At 42.1% G+C, this 17,694-nt stretch overlaps 1 protein-coding gene across 10 annotated transcripts in view; it reads right to left on the reverse strand.

The window, feature by feature from the left end:
* chd3 (chromodomain helicase DNA binding protein 3) overlaps positions 1-17,694 on the reverse strand; it is a 69,194-nt gene that overhangs the window by 14,646 nt on the left and 36,854 nt on the right. For all 10 annotated transcript variants that reach the window (XM_033609991.2, XM_078164339.1, XM_033609996.2 and 7 more), the window contains 10 exons: positions 15,951-16,113; positions 15,672-15,838; positions 14,200-14,398; positions 13,961-14,074; positions 13,741-13,872; positions 11,603-11,711; positions 9,759-9,891; positions 6,857-7,052; positions 3,845-4,008; positions 3,418-3,544 (listed from right to left, as the gene is read on the reverse strand). In XM_033609991.2, coding sequence (XP_033465882.1) covers positions 3,418-3,544; positions 3,845-4,008; positions 6,857-7,052; positions 9,759-9,891; positions 11,603-11,711; positions 13,741-13,872; positions 13,961-14,074; positions 14,200-14,398; positions 15,672-15,838; positions 15,951-16,113 — 1,504 coding nt within the window. The remainder of the gene's footprint in view (positions 1-3,417; positions 3,545-3,844; positions 4,009-6,856; positions 7,053-9,758; positions 9,892-11,602; positions 11,712-13,740; positions 13,873-13,960; positions 14,075-14,199; positions 14,399-15,671; positions 15,839-15,950; positions 16,114-17,694) is intronic.

Raw genomic sequence — 17,694 nt, forward strand, 5'->3', positions numbered from 1 at the left:
CTGGTGAGCATATGCTGTTACCAAACTAATTATGAGAAAATAAATTCACAAAACTGCCAGTGCGCTCTGACAGACTGCAGGCGAGGAGAGCTGGACGAGGGGCCAAAACAGAACTTCTTTTTATGATTTAAAATCTACGGCTTTTAACTCAGTAAGTAACGAGAGCCACAAAAGGACTTCACGAGTGAAAATAAACATGCTCGGGAAAGAAAACACTCCCCCGACAGGTTTGATAGCACTCCAGACTGTGCTTTACTGTTGCACAATGTGCCGTTACTGCTGAGTATTGAGGTTTTGAGGTTGGACATGTTAAGAGATGAAAATGCCTTAATATAGCAGTGCAGCACGTTCCTGTTTGATTTCGGTAATGTCTATTTCAGGTGTCTATCTGGCAGCCGCATCAGAAACTCTGCCACAGATGTGTTTTTCCAATATGGACTCCGTTCTGGATTTTTGCAGGTTTCACAACTTAAGCTGCTCGGGGAGATAAAGTGTCGACTCAAAGTGCTTAAAACAGAGCTGCTTTAGAAGCCATCAGGTAGCTCTTTGCTCCACATATTTAAGGATTACATTGAAACACAAGAGCTAAACAACACTGGACTTGATCGTGCATAGAAATATTCCCAGAGTCACTCATTTCGATTCTCCTGACTGAATGTTTTTCCACTACAACATAACCATATAAAGATGAAATTCCTCAGATGATATCTTTAAATAGAAGCAACATTTTGGACCGCTTTTGCCCATCATCAGTGCAAGTTGCCAAGTAATCAAGTCCAGATCTCTGAGGATGGATCTGTGCTCCTCTGTCAGGGTGTCGTGGAGACTCTGTAGCTCTGCTCCCAAAAACTGTAGCTCCACTGAGGCAGCAGAGACCACAAGAACTGTGATTAGCGAGCCTGGGCCGTGTGTGTGTTTTCTTGTTCAGATTTCTAAAGCTGCAAGAGGTTGTCGTTGGGTAAAAAACATGGAAAAAGTTGAGGTAACGATCTCCTTTTCGGTAATGTTGGACAAACTTATAATTTGTCTTTTGTGTGCAGACGTCCTCGCTGAGATCGTTATGACAAGCTTGACTTAAAGGAGCACAGCAGGGATTTTGTATTTCACAAAAGACGCATTAAAATAAAGAATAGTCAAAATCAAAGCAGCACAGGCCGAAATATTCCTGTCTCTTAGTCCTTAGTATGACTTAAAGGAAAAGTTTGGATCTTTTGAAGTAGGCTTGTATGAGGTACTTATCCATAGTCAGCGTATTACACACAGCAGATGTCTGTCAGTACGCCCCCAGTTTGGAGAAGCAGCAGGAGTGCCGGCACTGAAGCTAAGCAATGTACTGCTGTGGATGGGGGCTGCAGCAAAATGTATTTTAGCCACCTGAAAAACACGCTGTATTGACAGCATTTATACTGCTTTACCTTTTGCGTCAGACAGCCCTTTGTGGCAGGGAATTGAAGCCATTACGGTATCTATATATAACCCGGTTTCCACCAAACACTTTCAGTATGGTACCTTTGGGACCACCTTCAGACATGGTACCTAGACCCTAGCGTTTCCACTGCAAACAGTACTCTTTCATGCTGCTCCGTCCAGCACTCATTGTATTTCCTCATCACCGTCGACACAGATATAAGTCTGCGCCTCGTTTATCGTCCACAGAACGAGGATGCACGCCGACATTTTCAGAACAAAATAAATCAGGCTGCAGTGAGAGTCCCTCTGCATGGGATATTTAAAAATAGCAGATTTGTGCATTTAGTCCTTCTCAGGCAAGCTCAGGTGTTTAGTGTTGCCAGAGCCCACAGGAACGATGCTCCACAATGCTTTTTTTTCTACAAGTGAGGATTGGGATGTACGCAGCTCACATAACTTGGTCGAAATTTTTATATATTATGCTTAAAGATGCACTCGTTATCAAAAGTGTATGTGATATAAAAACTGAAGTGATGGTCACAGCATTGAGGAACATTACAAGTTAACGTTCCACCTTAAAAGTCGCCGGCAGTCGACCCAGTGAATGAAGTTATTGTTTCTCCGACTCCAGCTGCTGCAGTTACAGTTTACTAAGAAAACTCTCCACAGTATGAACAGTGGTTACATGAGCCTCAAAACCAGCCACAACTCAGCCCTGAGCAGAGTGACCGTCCTCTACTGACCAATCAGACTGCAGTGTTCACAGCTCCACCTTTTAGTACGGTACCATCCACAACTTTTCACAGTGGAAATGGAAAAAAAAGCGAACTGAACTGAACTGCTCATTGGAAACAGGGCTTATGACAGCACGGTAAAGCAGTGAAAATATTCTGAATATAACGCACACTTGAACGGATATTGAGTTGTTCAGGTGGCTAAAATACATTTTGCTACAGTAGTACATTGCTCAGCTTCCATGCCGAACTCCTGCCTGCTTCTCCAAACTGGGAGCGTGCACCACCATCTATACAACCCACTTCAAAAGATCCAAACTATCCCTCTAAGCTGCAACAACACCGTATCCGACATTTCCTGTAACGCAATACAGTCTTTTGTTTGTCCCTCCTCACCTGCACCTTTTAAACTCCATGCCCCCAGTTCATAATACAGGTTATAAACTGGTAGTCTACAAGCCTGAGCAGATATAACCCTAATGACATCACTGTGATGTCATCAGAGTTATTTTCTGCTCCAGCGCCACAGATTTTACACAAAACTCTCCACAGGCTGAGTCCTCATGATGAGTAAACAGAACCTCATGAGTGCCCCTTTTACACACGTTTACTTTGATAAATCTATATTTTCTGCTCGAGCTAGCGCAGCCATTTCCTGTTCAAATCTTCCCATAAATCTCTCCTATCACCAAGTAGAAGAAAGAAGACACACGGGAATCCTTCACCTCCGCAAGGAATCATAAATCTGGCTTAAACTGCCAGCTTGCCAACTGTCAAACACATCAAACAAGCCGGTATTCTTGTGTAAATTACCTTGGATGCTATAATTATGGGTACTGTAATACCTTCAGATGTTTGCTTATTACTGACTGGAACACATCCACCTCGCTCTCGCTCTCACACCCACAGATTCACACACAGAGCACCTGCGCTGGCAGGTGAAGACTGAAACGGCTCCTAACTGGCCCCTTAAGCACTTTCAGAGGAGGAAAAAACATTTTTCCACACGACTCAAAATGCTGCACCTTCATGCAAGATGAAGAATTCCAGATGTCTGTCACAAAATAAAAAACACATTTATTTATTTAGATAATACACCAGTTATGGAAAATGCCCTCATATAACGCAACTTTCTTCGCAAAATTCCGAGCTACCTCTTGAACTTTTCTGCGTTTGCGCAACACTCGTCTGCACGTTTATAAAAACAGACCCAACTCCTGACCCAGCTGCTACTATCACAAGTAAAGGATGTCAATGGAGATTTAACACTGACCTGATATGAAGGATCCAGGCGGCATCTGACTGTAGTTGGCCCCTCCCATGAGTAGGGCGCTCGGGGGTGCGGGGGTGAAGGGGGCTCCGTAGTTGTGAGGGGTCGCGTAGGGTCCCGGAGGAATGGGCTGCAAAGAGGAAGAGAAGTTTTGTGCATGTCGGATGTGATTTATGAAAACAGATGATATAAGATAAGATAAAGCACTTCTACGTTACGTAAGCTGACAGAAAGAAATCTGCTGACTAAACAGTTGTGGAGTGAAAATCCACAGGTGGGTGACAAGATAATGGGCTCTGTGTTTCTCATTGGCCGCTCTCCATCTATTATTTTTCCACTGAATGCAGGCAGCTGCAGGTTTCAACTTGTGCATATGAGCATGTGTTTAAGTGTGTGTGTGTGTGTTTAGAAGCTGCTGGTTGCTGCTGACCGGGGGTGTGTGCGTCTCAGTGCCCTTGCTGGCCAGTCGGCTGAGGATGCTCCTCTCGGACATCTGTAGGCGGGCGGCGATGGGTGGGACTCTGGCCAGCGTGGCCGGTAGCCGGGTCACGTCGGCCTTCATGTCGCTCAGCAGCTCCTCCAGCTGGTTCAACACTGACAACAACAAACATCAACAACTACTAAGACTCACTGCTTTACTTCTGATCCATAATTGCATGTTCTAGCTTGATACTTCCTGTTTCTTCGACACCTCTTATTAATCATTTGCTTTGTATGGATACTTTATTGATTGATGCAGAAAAAAATAGCTCCCTTGTGAAGGCTGAGGCTCAGGAACTATATTATATATTTCATTTAACGTCCAGGGTCACTTCAGCTCCCAAGAAACCTTTGAGATTGACGACTTCTGGACTACAAGGTCTCCGCTGAGATGCCAGCGTCCACGGTCAACACTACTGTCTTTCCGAAGACGTAGCGGGCTGAGTTTTAAAGCCAGAGTGAAGACACTGCTATCTTATGAAACTAGACGACCTAATGAATCCATTCGTACCTTGTCAGGCTAGCTTGTCGGGAAAGGGGGGTTAACATAGCTCCAAATTTGGGCAATGGAAGAAAACAGCATGGCCATTTTCACAAGGGTCCCTAGAACTCTCAGCTCAAGACATCTGAATGAAAATGGGTTTTATGGACCTTCTAGGACCTTGAGGACATCTGGGGTCGGCCTACTGGCCGTCCCAAGAGTTAGAACGCAACATGGTGAAACAGCATTTTGTTATCATGCTGCACAAACCTGGAATAACCTCCCAGATGACGCTTGACATGCCCCGTTTTACACCACCTACTACTACTCAAACTCGACTTTATAATATTCATATCAATGGCATCACATGGTCTACATAATATGGTCAATCACAACAGTAACACATACCTGTATCCTTTCTTATGTTTTATATTTTATTACTCTGTAAAGCACTTTGATATACCCTGGTGTATGAAATGTGCTGTCCAAATAAAGCTGCCTTGCCGTCTATGGATACCCACAAGTCTCTCTGTTAAAGATATGCCCACTTTCTGCTAGAACAATGCACTTTTTGGTAAAAAAACATGCGGTATACATGTGTTATTTTCGCCTATTGTGCTTGAATATTTCTGCACACCGGAGCCTCTAAACAGTCTTGGAATTGCATAACTTGGGTATGAGTGGAAAGCTGACACTCTTGTGGATTCAACAAGCCCAATTTTGTTTACGTGTGATGATGTTAGCCACCACAGTAGCCATTTCATTGACCTCACTGTATAAAATAACCTTAAGTGACCTCTAGGATGATCACAGCCTCATGAAACTTTGCGACCACAAACTCGAGACCTTGGCATGCAGAAGATGTTTGGCTATCCTAAGTGTAGTGCAGTTTCCAGAACCGAAGTGCTCGCTATCCAATCAATGAAAAATGCAGTTCGTACAGAACTCTCCAAATGTCAAAAGGTGTTCCTTAAGGTCTTGGTGTCTAAGGCCCTGATCACACAGAAAGCATTTTAGCAGCTGGAGGCGGCTTTTTGTAACTGTTTTTAATGTGAATAAAGCTTTTTTCTCGCCGTTTTTACATTGCGATGCACCTCGCGTTTCTGCAGGAGCGCTCTGACTTCCTTGAGCTGAAAGACTTAGAGCTGAAAAGAACCCACGTCATCTTTTTTCCAGTTGTCCAATCGGATGATTTGAGAGGCCGGCCTTCTGTGGTGGTCACGACAACAAGTTTACAGTTGGTAAACAATGGAGGAGAAACTGGTGGTAGTGGTTGCTGGATACCCAGAGTTATACAACCCGACAATAGACAGAAAATTTCTACAATATGCCTGGAAACAGCCATCATCGAGGAGAAGCTCCTGGACCAACTGGTGGTACTCCCCATGACAAACCGTCTCTTTCAGGGTCTCATGTGCCCACACTGATCTCTGTTTCCCCGTGACCAACAAACTATTTGCTGACAGCCTCTCACCCTCAACCAGAGCTACAGCAAGTACCCTCTGCCTCAACATGTTAGGAACTAGATACTAATTACTGGGGGAAAAACGGTAGATTGATTACACGGGAAGGTTAGAGAAAGGACAATACAGGGTGCTTCACATGCTCAAAGTCTGAATAGGCGCCTAACCAAAACACAATGTTGATTACATATTTTTGAGTAGAAAAAGTCAACACACAGTGTTGGGCTGCATCTCAAATTAATCTCCAGGTTCCCAGCTTTCAGATGATGTTCACCACTCCCATGTGGCGTATACTGTTGAGCTGTTATCTCCCCCTAAAGATCCCCTGTCCCCCCAAATTAGACAAAAATGGATAAGTTCTTCCAATGTTATTATTAGTTATATTATCATTTATGGCGTCTAAACACTATAGTCTGTTCGGTTTAAAAGTCTTATCTTGGGGTATTTTTATTTCCAAAAAAGCCCATTTCTCACTCTATTTTTACAAGGGATTTCTGTTCCCATCCCTTATTATCTCATGACTCTGTCATCACATCCCCTCATGGAGTTAATCACTGATTAGAGAGCAGCAGCGTCACTTTGCAACACGATAAGTCTGTTTATGAGAATTCATTAAGTGCGGCACCATTACGTGCAGAGACACAAGGCAGAACAGTAGTGTGCTGAGCATGTTATCCTTTCGACAGAACAATATAAACATGAACAGACTTGCCAGTGAGGAAATGTTTGGAGCGATCGTTTAACAGCGTGTAAGCTTATCTGCTCAGCTTTATTAAAGTCAGCTTCAGGCAGAAGTGATATGGGCTCAGCAGGAAGGAAGACGGATTGCACAACATGTGTTGATGTGTATCTCTCTTTTATTGTGTGCCTGCCATTATCTGTTTGCCAATCTCTCGCACTTTGTCTAAACTGCCTTTCTCGGCTTAAATGTTTGTTTTTTTATGAGCTGAACAGACAGATGAAAACAGAGAGAGAGATTTTTCACCCTAATTACTGACATCATCCCATCTTCTCTGACCTTTGTGCAGGACAGCGTTGGCTGGCTTGTTGCCCGCCAGCGACTCCTTGCTGAGGTGCTGGTGTGACTCTGCGAGGCACTCCACCTCTGTAAAGCGCGCATTGAGCGCCATGGCCGGGTGGCTGGGGTCCTGGGTCATGTTCAGGTAGGCCGCCCGTCGCAGCTGCTCCTCTATCACCAGCGCCTGCTCCAACAGCTGCAGGATGAAGGGGTCAAATACTGATGTCAGTGAACCACAATCATTCACGTGTCATTTTTTGTTTGGTTATTTTAAGTATTTGCTAACAATGTACCGTTAAGCACATTTTATACATCTGTTGAAGACGTAATAATGTATTTTTAATATAAAGACCAAGAGATTATTTTCACTGTAAGTGTTTTCATATTAATGGTTTTCATTCACAAATGTTGATTCAATTTGCAATCAAGCAACATTAAAGGAAAGAACATGAAAATTGTGGGGGGGTTTTACACCATAATATTTCCTAGTTTTCATATTGTGCACCTTACTGTCATGTAGTTTTAATTTTCTGCACTTTACTTCTGTCTAGTCTTTATTTTTGCACCTTTCCACTTTCTATTTTTTTTTTGCACCGTACTGCTATCTAGTATTTATATTTTGAACCTTACTGTTATCTTGTTTTCATATTTTGCACCTTACTGTTATCTAAGTCTTTATTTTTGCACCTTTCCACTTTCTACTTTTTATTTTTTGCACCTTAATATTATCTAGTTCCATTTTTCGCACCTTGCTGTTATCTAGTCTTTATTTTTTGCACTTAACTGTTATCTAATTTATGTTTTTGCACCTTACTGTTATCTAGTTTTCATATTTTGCGCCATCCTGTTATCTAGTTTTAATTTTCTGCACTTTATTGCTGTCTAGTCTTTATTTTTTGCACCTTACTGTTATCTTGTTTAATTTTTTGCACCTTATTGTTGTCTTCGTTTTGTTTGCACCTTATCATTATCTAGCTTAATTTTTTGCACCTTACTGTTATCTAGTTTTAATTTTTTGCACTTGACTGCTGTCTAGTCTTTATTTTTTGCACCTTATTGTTGTCTAGTTTATTTTTTTTGCACCTTATCATTATCTATTTTTATTTTTTTGCACCTTACTGTTATCTAGATTTTAATTTTTGCACCTTACTGCTATCTAGTTTTTATATTCTGCACCTTACTGTTATCTAGTTAAAGTTTTTCGCACCTTACTGTTATGTAGTCTAAATTTTTGCACCTTTCCACTTTCTACTTTTTATTTTTTGCACCTTAATATTATCTAGTTTCTTTTTTTGCACCTTACTGTTATCTAGTTGAATTTTTTGTGCATCTTATTGTTATCTAGTTTGTATTTTTTGCATCCTACTGCTATCTAGTTTTTAATGACTACACTGTAGTATTATCGTTTTGGTTTTTTGGGGTTTTTTTTACATTTTTGCACCTAACTGATTTATAGTTTGTTTTTTTCCGCACCGTACTATTATGTACCTTACTATTATCTAGTTTGTATGTGTTGCACTTTGCTGTTATCTAGTCTTCATATTTTGCCCCTTACTTTTATCTTGTTTTATTTTTTGCGCCTTGCTGTTATTTAGTTACTTTTCGGTACCTTACTGATATCTAGTTTAATTGTTTTTGCACCTAACTTTAATGTCGTTATATTTTTTTTTGTTTGTAATTGTATTACCTTTAATATAAGGACCAAGACATTATTTTGATTATAAATATCATGATCTTTAGACTAAATCAGCAATAATGAGACATTATCGGAAATAACATGAAAATGTTATATAAATGGTGGGTGGTCTGCTGGGTCTGGCATTTTCAGGAGGCTTCTGGTCAAACAAAAAGCATCTTACTCTTTAACAAAACATCTAACTCTGTAGGGATCCTTTCCATCATGTCAGTGAATTAATAACAATCAGAGCCTGCCAGCGGCCTGTTCGCAGCTTCAGTGCTCTCTCAGTATTGGACCAATTTCAAAAATAGTTGTTCCCATTAGTCACTTAGACACAGAAACAAGAGAAAATAGGGTGAAGGTTAAAAATACTGAAGATACCATTTAAATTAGTTTGACATTGCTGCAATCATCTCTCATTGTCTGATATTTTTTAGCAGTATGTCAGGGTCTTTCTCAGTTGGCATAGCAACAGTAATGCAAGCATTTCAAATGAAATCAAGACTCATACAATGATTTAGTTGTGGGAGTGTGTCCCCACAAAAAAAGAAAATGCGGTCAATTTCTTGTTAACATGTTGCACAAGTGCGTTATTGTGTTACACAACCAACAGCTGAAACTATGCTAAGGGAAAACTGGTGTGAAAGAGTTTTACTTTGTGCTGTCTTGCGAAGATTTACCGAAAAAAAAAAACCCTCTAAAATACTCCAATAATTTAGCAAGCGAGATAATGAGAAATGTGAAAGAGACAGTGATACAGTAAATGAGGATGTTGAAGGCAGGATCTGAAACATGCGAGCCGCTCAAAAACAGGATGAGAGCTGTTCCAGAAATGCAGCGGTCAGCAATACCATCCAGCCAATATGTGGGTCTAGGGGCATATGTCATCCGACCATCAAACGAGTCAGGTGATTCAAGACACTGCGAAATGTTACTAAAATAGATTGTTTGCATGGAAGAAGGGCTGGCACCGAAATCTGTCTGTGTAACATCCTTAAAGTTGGTTTTGGCTGGTCATAGTCGGAATCCTCTGATCCGCCAATTCAAGACTACTAGTATTCTATTGCTTGTAGTTTAAATGATAGTTTAACATTTTTATATTTCTCGGCTACTGTAAAAAAATATCATTATGTTATCGGAACAAAACAAAACAAAATAAAAATGGCAAATTAATCAAGTGTTCTCCAGTTATAAGAGGAAAGGTGAAGCTACGTCTCGTCTTACCTTAAAGCGTCGAGCCAGGAACTTGTTCTTCATCTCCAGGAAGTTGCCTTTATTCGCCTGCGATTTGAAAGGCTCATTGACGATGGCGAACTGGGGGTCGTTCTGGATGTCCTGCCACCGGGCGTAGCCGTGACTGGCACAGGGGTCAAGGGTCACTTAACACTTTGAATAAGAGATAGTGTGAGGCAGCATCATGTGAGCCATTATCCCACCTAGCATCGTCGAAGTGACGTCACAGTGAAGCTAAATAAGGAGGGTTTTTTTATTGTTGATTGTTATTGATGAAAAAGTTATGAATCAGATAAGAGCTCAACATTTTCACTTCATGTTTATTTGCTTTCTTACTGAGCGCTAAGATGCTATCAAGTCTGTGAGCTAGAGCTAGCACCAGGAGAAGATTAGCTATTAGCATGGAGACTAGCATAAAGAGCGAGGGGAAACAGCTAGCCTGGCTCCGTCCAAAGATCAAAAATATGCGTACCAGCACATCTAAAGCTCACTGATTAACATTTTGTGTCTTTCTTTGTTTAATACGTACACAGCTGAACATGTTAAGGTAACAATCTGTGGTAATACCGGGAGTTGCATGCTGTAGGCTAACTAGATTGTGATGAACACCGTAATTCAAAATGCCAAATTTTATTTTTGTATGAATTAAAAAAATGAGATACAAAATGTTAATTAGTGAGCTTCAGAAAGTTTAGGTTGACCAAAGTTTTTAAACCTTGGTCAGAGTCAAGCTAGCTGTTTCCCGTTCCAACCAGTCTTCATGCTAAGTTTAGCTTAGCTTAGCTTCATTCTTCAAAAAACAAACATTTCAGGATTTAGGGAAATGCTCATTTACGTTCTTCACCAGATTTAGGTGAGGAGACTTATAAAACTCTAATAACTGTCCATTAAATTTGAAATTATAGCCAGCAGCTCATGACCATAGATGGACCGGCAAATCAAAAGCTTTGCGTTCCGGCTAAGCTCCTTCTTTACCTAGACAGTCCGGCGCAGCCACCGTGTAAATGCAGAAGCCACACCAAACCGTTGATCCATCTCACGCTCCGTTCTATCCTCACTCGTGAACAAGACCCAGAGATACTTGAACTCCCTAAAGTATCACGTTCAAAACAGAAATGTAAAAATGCTAACATGTATCCTTGGTAAAGCTATAATCAAGCCCAATAAATCAGGCCTGACACTGAAAGTGCCCGTAGCTCAACCCCTTCTCCTCATTAAAGGATCTGGGACAAGTTGATGGCAACACAGCTCATAGATTATTCATGATTCATGATATTCAGGTTCTGGCAGAGAATCAAAACTCTAATCTCTGGTCGGCATTTCTGAATGCTGGACAGAGCCGAGTTCACCGTTCACACCTGCCTCCAGCCTTTATGCCAAATTAAGTAACAGACATGAGAGTGATATCAATCTGACCTTTGCAAAGAAAGCAAACAAGCCCAAAGTGTTGAGCTATTCCTTTAAGCTGAACACAGATTTTTGAGGGTGATTCATTTTCCATCTTCGTAAAATACACAATTACAGTTATTTCAGCACCAAATTTCAGGCGGCTTCTGAAACAAATAGTTCCTCCCCTTTAATTTCAGTCCAAGCAGGCCTCTTGATTATCTCGCAGAGTAATGAAAACAGTTTTATGTGACTGCTGCATGGCCTTAATTACCATAATAGAGGGAACAACATGAACTAAATGACCCACTACATTGGCTTCCAGCAGACACAGTTTGGTGTTTACTGAGCTCTGGCTGGCTTGTTGACTTATTACGCTGGGCTTCTGCCGGCTTATAGAAAAATAAACACACCGGGGTCATCGCTCGGGCAACTGCCGTCAAGGATACATCACAATTCCCGCCAGCAGCCAGAAGTCGTGTCGACGGTGCCAGATCTCGTTCATCTTCCCCGAGGAGATGGCAGCGCGCTCCTCGTTCTGCCAGAGAGTGTGCAGCTCTGTGGGGTGAAGCCAACACAAGCTTTAAAATGAGGCTGGTCTCAAAGTGCTTAGCTCGCTGAAACCTGGCTGCAGGTGTTTCCACGGCACAGAGACTGACAGACTTTTCTGGGTTTGCGATCAAGGTGGGGATCATTTTTGGCTTTTGTACCGAAGCTCTGGAAAGCAAGGGGAATGTTTTTTGTTTTAGCGGTGGGTTTTATGTTGTTTAGACTGCTTAGTCACTTGTTTGGACAAGTTAATAAGTTATTTTCACCTTTTCACCTTTCTCTCCTCATCTCTCAGGGATTCTACAGGATTTATATTCAAGAAAAAACCTGTCTCAGAGCATGACATTTATGTTTTGAGCAATGCAAAGAGATCTCTGTATATCTAATGAACATATTGAAGTATAAATCATAATTGCACTATTAAGATCTTGCAGCTAGAATCTTCAGAAGCCGATATTAGATGCTTCAAACCAAACAGTCTTCAGGTCTCCCAAAGAGGAACTGCCCAGTGGGGAGCTCCCCCGAGAACTTTATACCTTCAAGAGCTTTTTCTGTTTGCATTTGCACCACCAATAGGAATACAGAAACCTATTTTGCTTCGAGAAGTCAAAATTGCGCTGTATTTGACTCTTTGCATATGCTCAGTAAAGCTTGGACTTCCCTGTCGGCCCATTCCTCCGTGTTTTCTTTCAGTTTTCTTTTACAAGCTGTTGTTTGTGTTGGCTGTTGTTTACACAACTAGCTGTTTTTTAACAAGCTAGCCGTGCATTTGCCAGTGCGGCATTGACTCGTGTTAAACCAATCAACATACACTTTCGTCACTCATTGTTCCTCTTGTGTTGGAAGAAACAATGGTTTCAGAGCTAAGGTTGAATCCAAATGTCCACCCTCTGGACTTGCAGACTGAGCCCTCGCGGATTTAGTCGTATGTACTGTGACGAGTTCACCGTCATCATGTCAAGTCTGCGAGGGCAAGTTGCTGATAGACGGCCCTTGAAACTGTTTTGCTGATAAACAACTCATCTACTCATCTGTTCCTGCAGAAAACAAGATAAATCCCAAGTATAGCCTTTTTTGTGACTGAACAAAAATGTCTGTCTAAAATAGGCTACACATGTTCAAAAACATAAAGATTTGTAAATCAGGACTTGTTATATCGTGGATTTGGACAGCCCTTAGCACTCCTGGACTTCCTGGGAACGCGCCCATGAGGTCTGCAAGTCGGCAAGTGCGGTTAAGTGTGGACATTTGGAGTCAGCCTATGACAGAGACCATTGATAAACTGAGACGGCCAAATTTAAATTCACTTCCTGTATCTGTGTCGTGGGTTTCGCCACTGCCCCGCCCCATTAGGAAACTAGCAGCGGTCCTGAGTCTATTCGTTCCAATAGGAAAAGTGAGCTTGAGTACAGATTAGGACTGATTACTTTGCCCTATAGTCACTGAAGTAAATGTTGAGCCCATTTTTCACAAGCCCCAACCCTTCTGACACTGAAGTGGCATTTTATCAGACAGAAAAATAAGGAGAAAGTTAACTCTGTTCTAGACATGTCTCTGTTTTAGCAACGAACTCTTGCGAACTCTCGTCAATAAGAGACATTAAGCTAGCAGATAAAAACAAGCGGCAAAATAAGGAACGAACATTAAAACGAAACACCCTTCTCAGTTGTGATCACTTTCACCTTAACAAAAGGTTATTGTTACGTTCACGTCACATCCATAATTACCAGTTTCTGACGTGTAAACCCTTGAATCTACGACATATAAAAGTTGGTGGTAAAAATAAAGAAGTATCTGGGACAAAAAATTTTGAGGATCATTTCATGTTTTGTTCTTCATTCCTTACAGACGAATCTGTTCCTGACAATTGTTTTGCAAGAAAATTATCTTTTTGATTGGTTTTCCATAGCTAGTTGACCCATTAATGGCCAGAATAAATGTTAAAAAAGTAAACATAGATGGTTAAAGTTGTTGAAATGCATCACTTTATGTACACTTGAATGTATTCCACAGCCACTGCAGGTAAATCAGTACTGACCGGTGAAGCCGCCATCTGCGATGTTGAACATAAAGCGAGGGCGCTCAATGGGAGGCCTCCCATTACCCTTGGGTGGGTCCTCCTTCACCAATCTGACTTCTTTCCCAGCATCCTTTTCACCTTTGAGTTCCTCTGTTACAGAGAAAAAAAGATATTTTGTAAAAAAAGAAATGTGCTTACGTATTAATGGCAGCAGACTGTCACAGAGAGTGAAGCGTACCTTTCTTCACGTCAGACACCTCGGTCTTCTCTTTTGCATCTGTCGTCTCAGCTGCTGTTTGTGACTCTTCCCGCTTTTCTTTGTCTTTCTCCTTCTCCTCCGCCAGCTTCTCTCCTTTTGCAGGAAAAAAAACAGAAGCAAGGGCTTGTTGCTTTGCTCCAAACAATCCTGCTTTATCTGTTTGTGGGTGTCAGATTTCATCAAACCGACCGATCAGGTTTCTGTGTTTTTGTTTTTACCTGTTTTCTCCTCTTTGACCTCCATTTCTTGTTTTGTCTCCTCTTTACTCTCCTCCTGTACTTTTTTCTCCTCTGTTGTGGCAGCTGGAGCGTCAGTCGTTTCCTTCTTCTCCTCCTCTTTCAGGTCAGCGTCGTCTTTGCCTTCGGTCTTTTGACTCGGGGACGAACTTTGTGATGTGTCTTTTGTGGAAGAGGAAAGCTACAGAGAGTAACACAGTAAGTTGTCACTCACTGAGTTGGTCTGCTTTGTTGTTGTGCTGAATTTAATTTGTATTCCACCATTTATCGGACGCTACGTAAGTGATCTAAAGAGCATGGTCCAAAGTGCATGGTAGAAGTGCTTTTAGGGCATCTCTATCTCAACTTTTCCTAGTTAAACGTTGCATAATCTGGGCGAAAAATAAGGCACAAGGGCAAAAGGTATTGTGTTAATTCCCTCAATTAATCATAGGTATGTTATAGGCAGTACATGAATTCAACCAATCAGATCGTCGTCTCCCATTCCAAAACTAAAAACTGTAGTTATAAACCTGACCAAGGAAACAGGACTAAACTTTTAGCTTCAGAAATAATCAGTGAAGTTCTGCTGTTCAGCATCTCTTTTAATGGGGAGACAGACAGTGGCTCTGCTCTGATCTCTGCTACGTTCACATTTTAGAGATTGTGTTTGTGTTTTCCTCACTGATGCTGTATTACTTCACCCACCATCCGCCACCCATCAACGCATCCCTGTGTGTGTACTAAGGGGAGTGTATGCGCGTTGTGCACCTGCCTAATGCCTATGAGGGCATATCTTACTATCTGATAATCTCGGCCATTTTGAATTCCATGGTCATTTTTGGTGTTTCCCACGTGTTGTATTTTAATTAACTCCTCCTTCAGATTTCATCGGATTGCCTTCAAAATTGGTTTGTGCGAGGTTGACTACTTTGTGAGCAAAAGTTATTACAAGATCTATGTCATGTTGAGGGGAACACCCGCTGCACAGCGTTGAATTTTGATGTCTCGCCATGAAACAGGAAATTGCTATAACTTTGGAGTGAGTGGTCCAATCTCCACCAAACGCCGGCCCTGAACACATCTCTATGGCAATATAAAAGGCAGGAAAATCCTGCGCCACTAACTCTGGATTAGATATTTGTTGGTCAATGGCTCAGTCCTTTTCTGCTGCCTCAAACAATGCATCTCACCACATGTAATTTCAAGACCTACATGCCCATGGGAGCACAGATGGGTGCAAGTACACTTGCTACTTTCACGATGTGGTTTCTGGCCGTGAAAATGACAACTGAGTCAGTCTGAAGATGGTGTAAGATAAAGCCCATACAGTTTATACAATTAACAGCATATTATATTTGTAGATTATTGTTTATTGTTTATTACTGTCAGGTTTCAGGAGCATATATGTTTTATAGTATATGTTTTAGGGAACTTGTTAAATGTTTAAATGTTTTTAACCGACAGTGTCCCACCTCTTCAGATTCAGCAGCCTTGCTGCTGTCCACCTCTTTCCCCTCATCCTTGTCTTTCTCCTTCACTTTCTCTTTGTCAGACGGGGCCTCGCTGCCTTCCTCCTTGTCCTCCTCCTTCTCTCCCTCCTTCCCGTTCTTCTCCAGCTTGTCTGCTGGAGCAGGGGTCGCTGCACATAAACACATAAAACAAACACACGTGTTACTGTAGCTCAGATTCAGCTGTCTCTGGTGCCCTTTACATGGAGTGCCCCCTGCTGGTAAATGTGATTGTTTGCTTACCTGGCTTTGAGGTGCAAGGTGTGTTATTATAGCTGGCCTCGGGGGTGGGCGTGGCGGTCTTAACAGCGGGAGAGGAGGCCCTGGAGGAGGACTTGTCTACGATGACCTCGGGCTTGAGCTCTGGAAGACTCCATCGTCCGTTGATGTGCTCAAACTCCTGGATCTGGATACACAACACTCAGCAAAATGAAAAAGCTTGGCACGCACTCACTTTACCTAATACCACCTTCTTTAAACTCACCACCCACATGCCCCGCTCGCCTGGCAATATATCATACATTCCCCCTGGCAGAGATAGCAGATCAGGATGTCAGCAGGTTTCAACAAGTTGGACTGAAAGCTGGAGCGAAGATATTTGGATAAATTCGAGTGAACTGGCACAGGGAAGGTGTAGGGTAATCAGAACATCTTTCAAGATGTCATGGTTGATTTCTTCACTTGAAGAAGAGCTCTGACATTTAATTTACGACCCTGAGGACGATATTGTCTTTGTAGTTTGCTGAATTAAAGGCAGCTCCCTGCTACCCTGGCACACACGTTCTGGCTCTGTCTAAATTTATCGAACTACTAGAAGTCTATTTTCAAAGCTTTATCAGATGTTTTTGGGCGGGTGATGGAACCACAGAAGAGTCCTCTTTGAGGAGCTTATTACAAAATTGCAACCTTTATTATGTTTTTGAGCCTGAAGGATAATTCTCCGTTTTATGGTTCAGAGATGTTACATAGCACTTTAAACTACAGAAACTCTTCTGTCGACAAATTTGAGATAAAACGGCGTCCATTCCTGGACTACGCTAAGTCTAAGCTTTAAATCTCCTCATATGTAAGTTGCAGATATTGAGCACAGCGTTAGTTCAGTCAGGACACAATGTCAAGCTCAGCTCACATCCCAGCTACATCAGGTGATCTCAAGCAGCCCAATCAACTGATGGAGCAGCTGATTGATGGAAGGGAGTCAGCTGATAGATCACATGATTCCTTTCTATGCAACCAATTGGCAAATCTCATTCAGGGCGCCCTATTTAAACTGCTCTGGCCTGTCTACTGTTGCTGTTCTGATCCCGGGGGGTCTTTGCGGCTGCTCTCCCTGCCTTAGGCTTTCCATGTAGGCGCATGGAAGGGCAGGGAGGTTTGCTCTCTCTGCCTCAGGCTTTCCTCATTTGCACATGGAAGGGCAGACAGGTGTGCTCTCTCTGCCTTATGCTTCCACGTAGACAAAAAAGGTTCAAAGGTTCAAAGGTTCATTTATTTTCACTCAGTACATGTCTGCACACTACAGAGCGAATTATGTACTCTGGTCCCGATACAATAAAAAAGGCAATAAAAGAGGATAAAAAACACATAAAAACATACAGACGCATGGAAGAGGCTCTTTGCATAGGCCTAGGAAAGCCAGAGGGGCCCCAGAACAGAGCCATACCGCCAAATATAATACTGCAAATGGAAGTAAAGTTTTCTTTGACTTAAGTGTTCCTGACTGAACTATACTTCACATACAACTCAGCCAGTTGCCATCGACATAAGTTCTCTGATGATTCTGCAATTGTTGGCGTCATCACAGAGGAGGATGACAGGGAATACAGAGACCAAGCTACTATCCCTTATGGACAACATGACCCAGCCCATGCAGGACACTTGGACAACACAGGCTGCTTCACTCGCTGTGTGTGAAGGAGAGATACCACAGGTCCTTCCTTTCTGCTGCTGTCAGACTATACAACCAACACTGCTCCCAGTGGACCAC

Source organism: Epinephelus lanceolatus, chromosome 22 (genome assembly GCF_041903045.1).
Source record: "Epinephelus lanceolatus isolate andai-2023 chromosome 22, ASM4190304v1, whole genome shotgun sequence".
Taxonomy (NCBI): Eukaryota; Metazoa; Chordata; class Actinopteri; order Perciformes; family Serranidae; genus Epinephelus; species Epinephelus lanceolatus.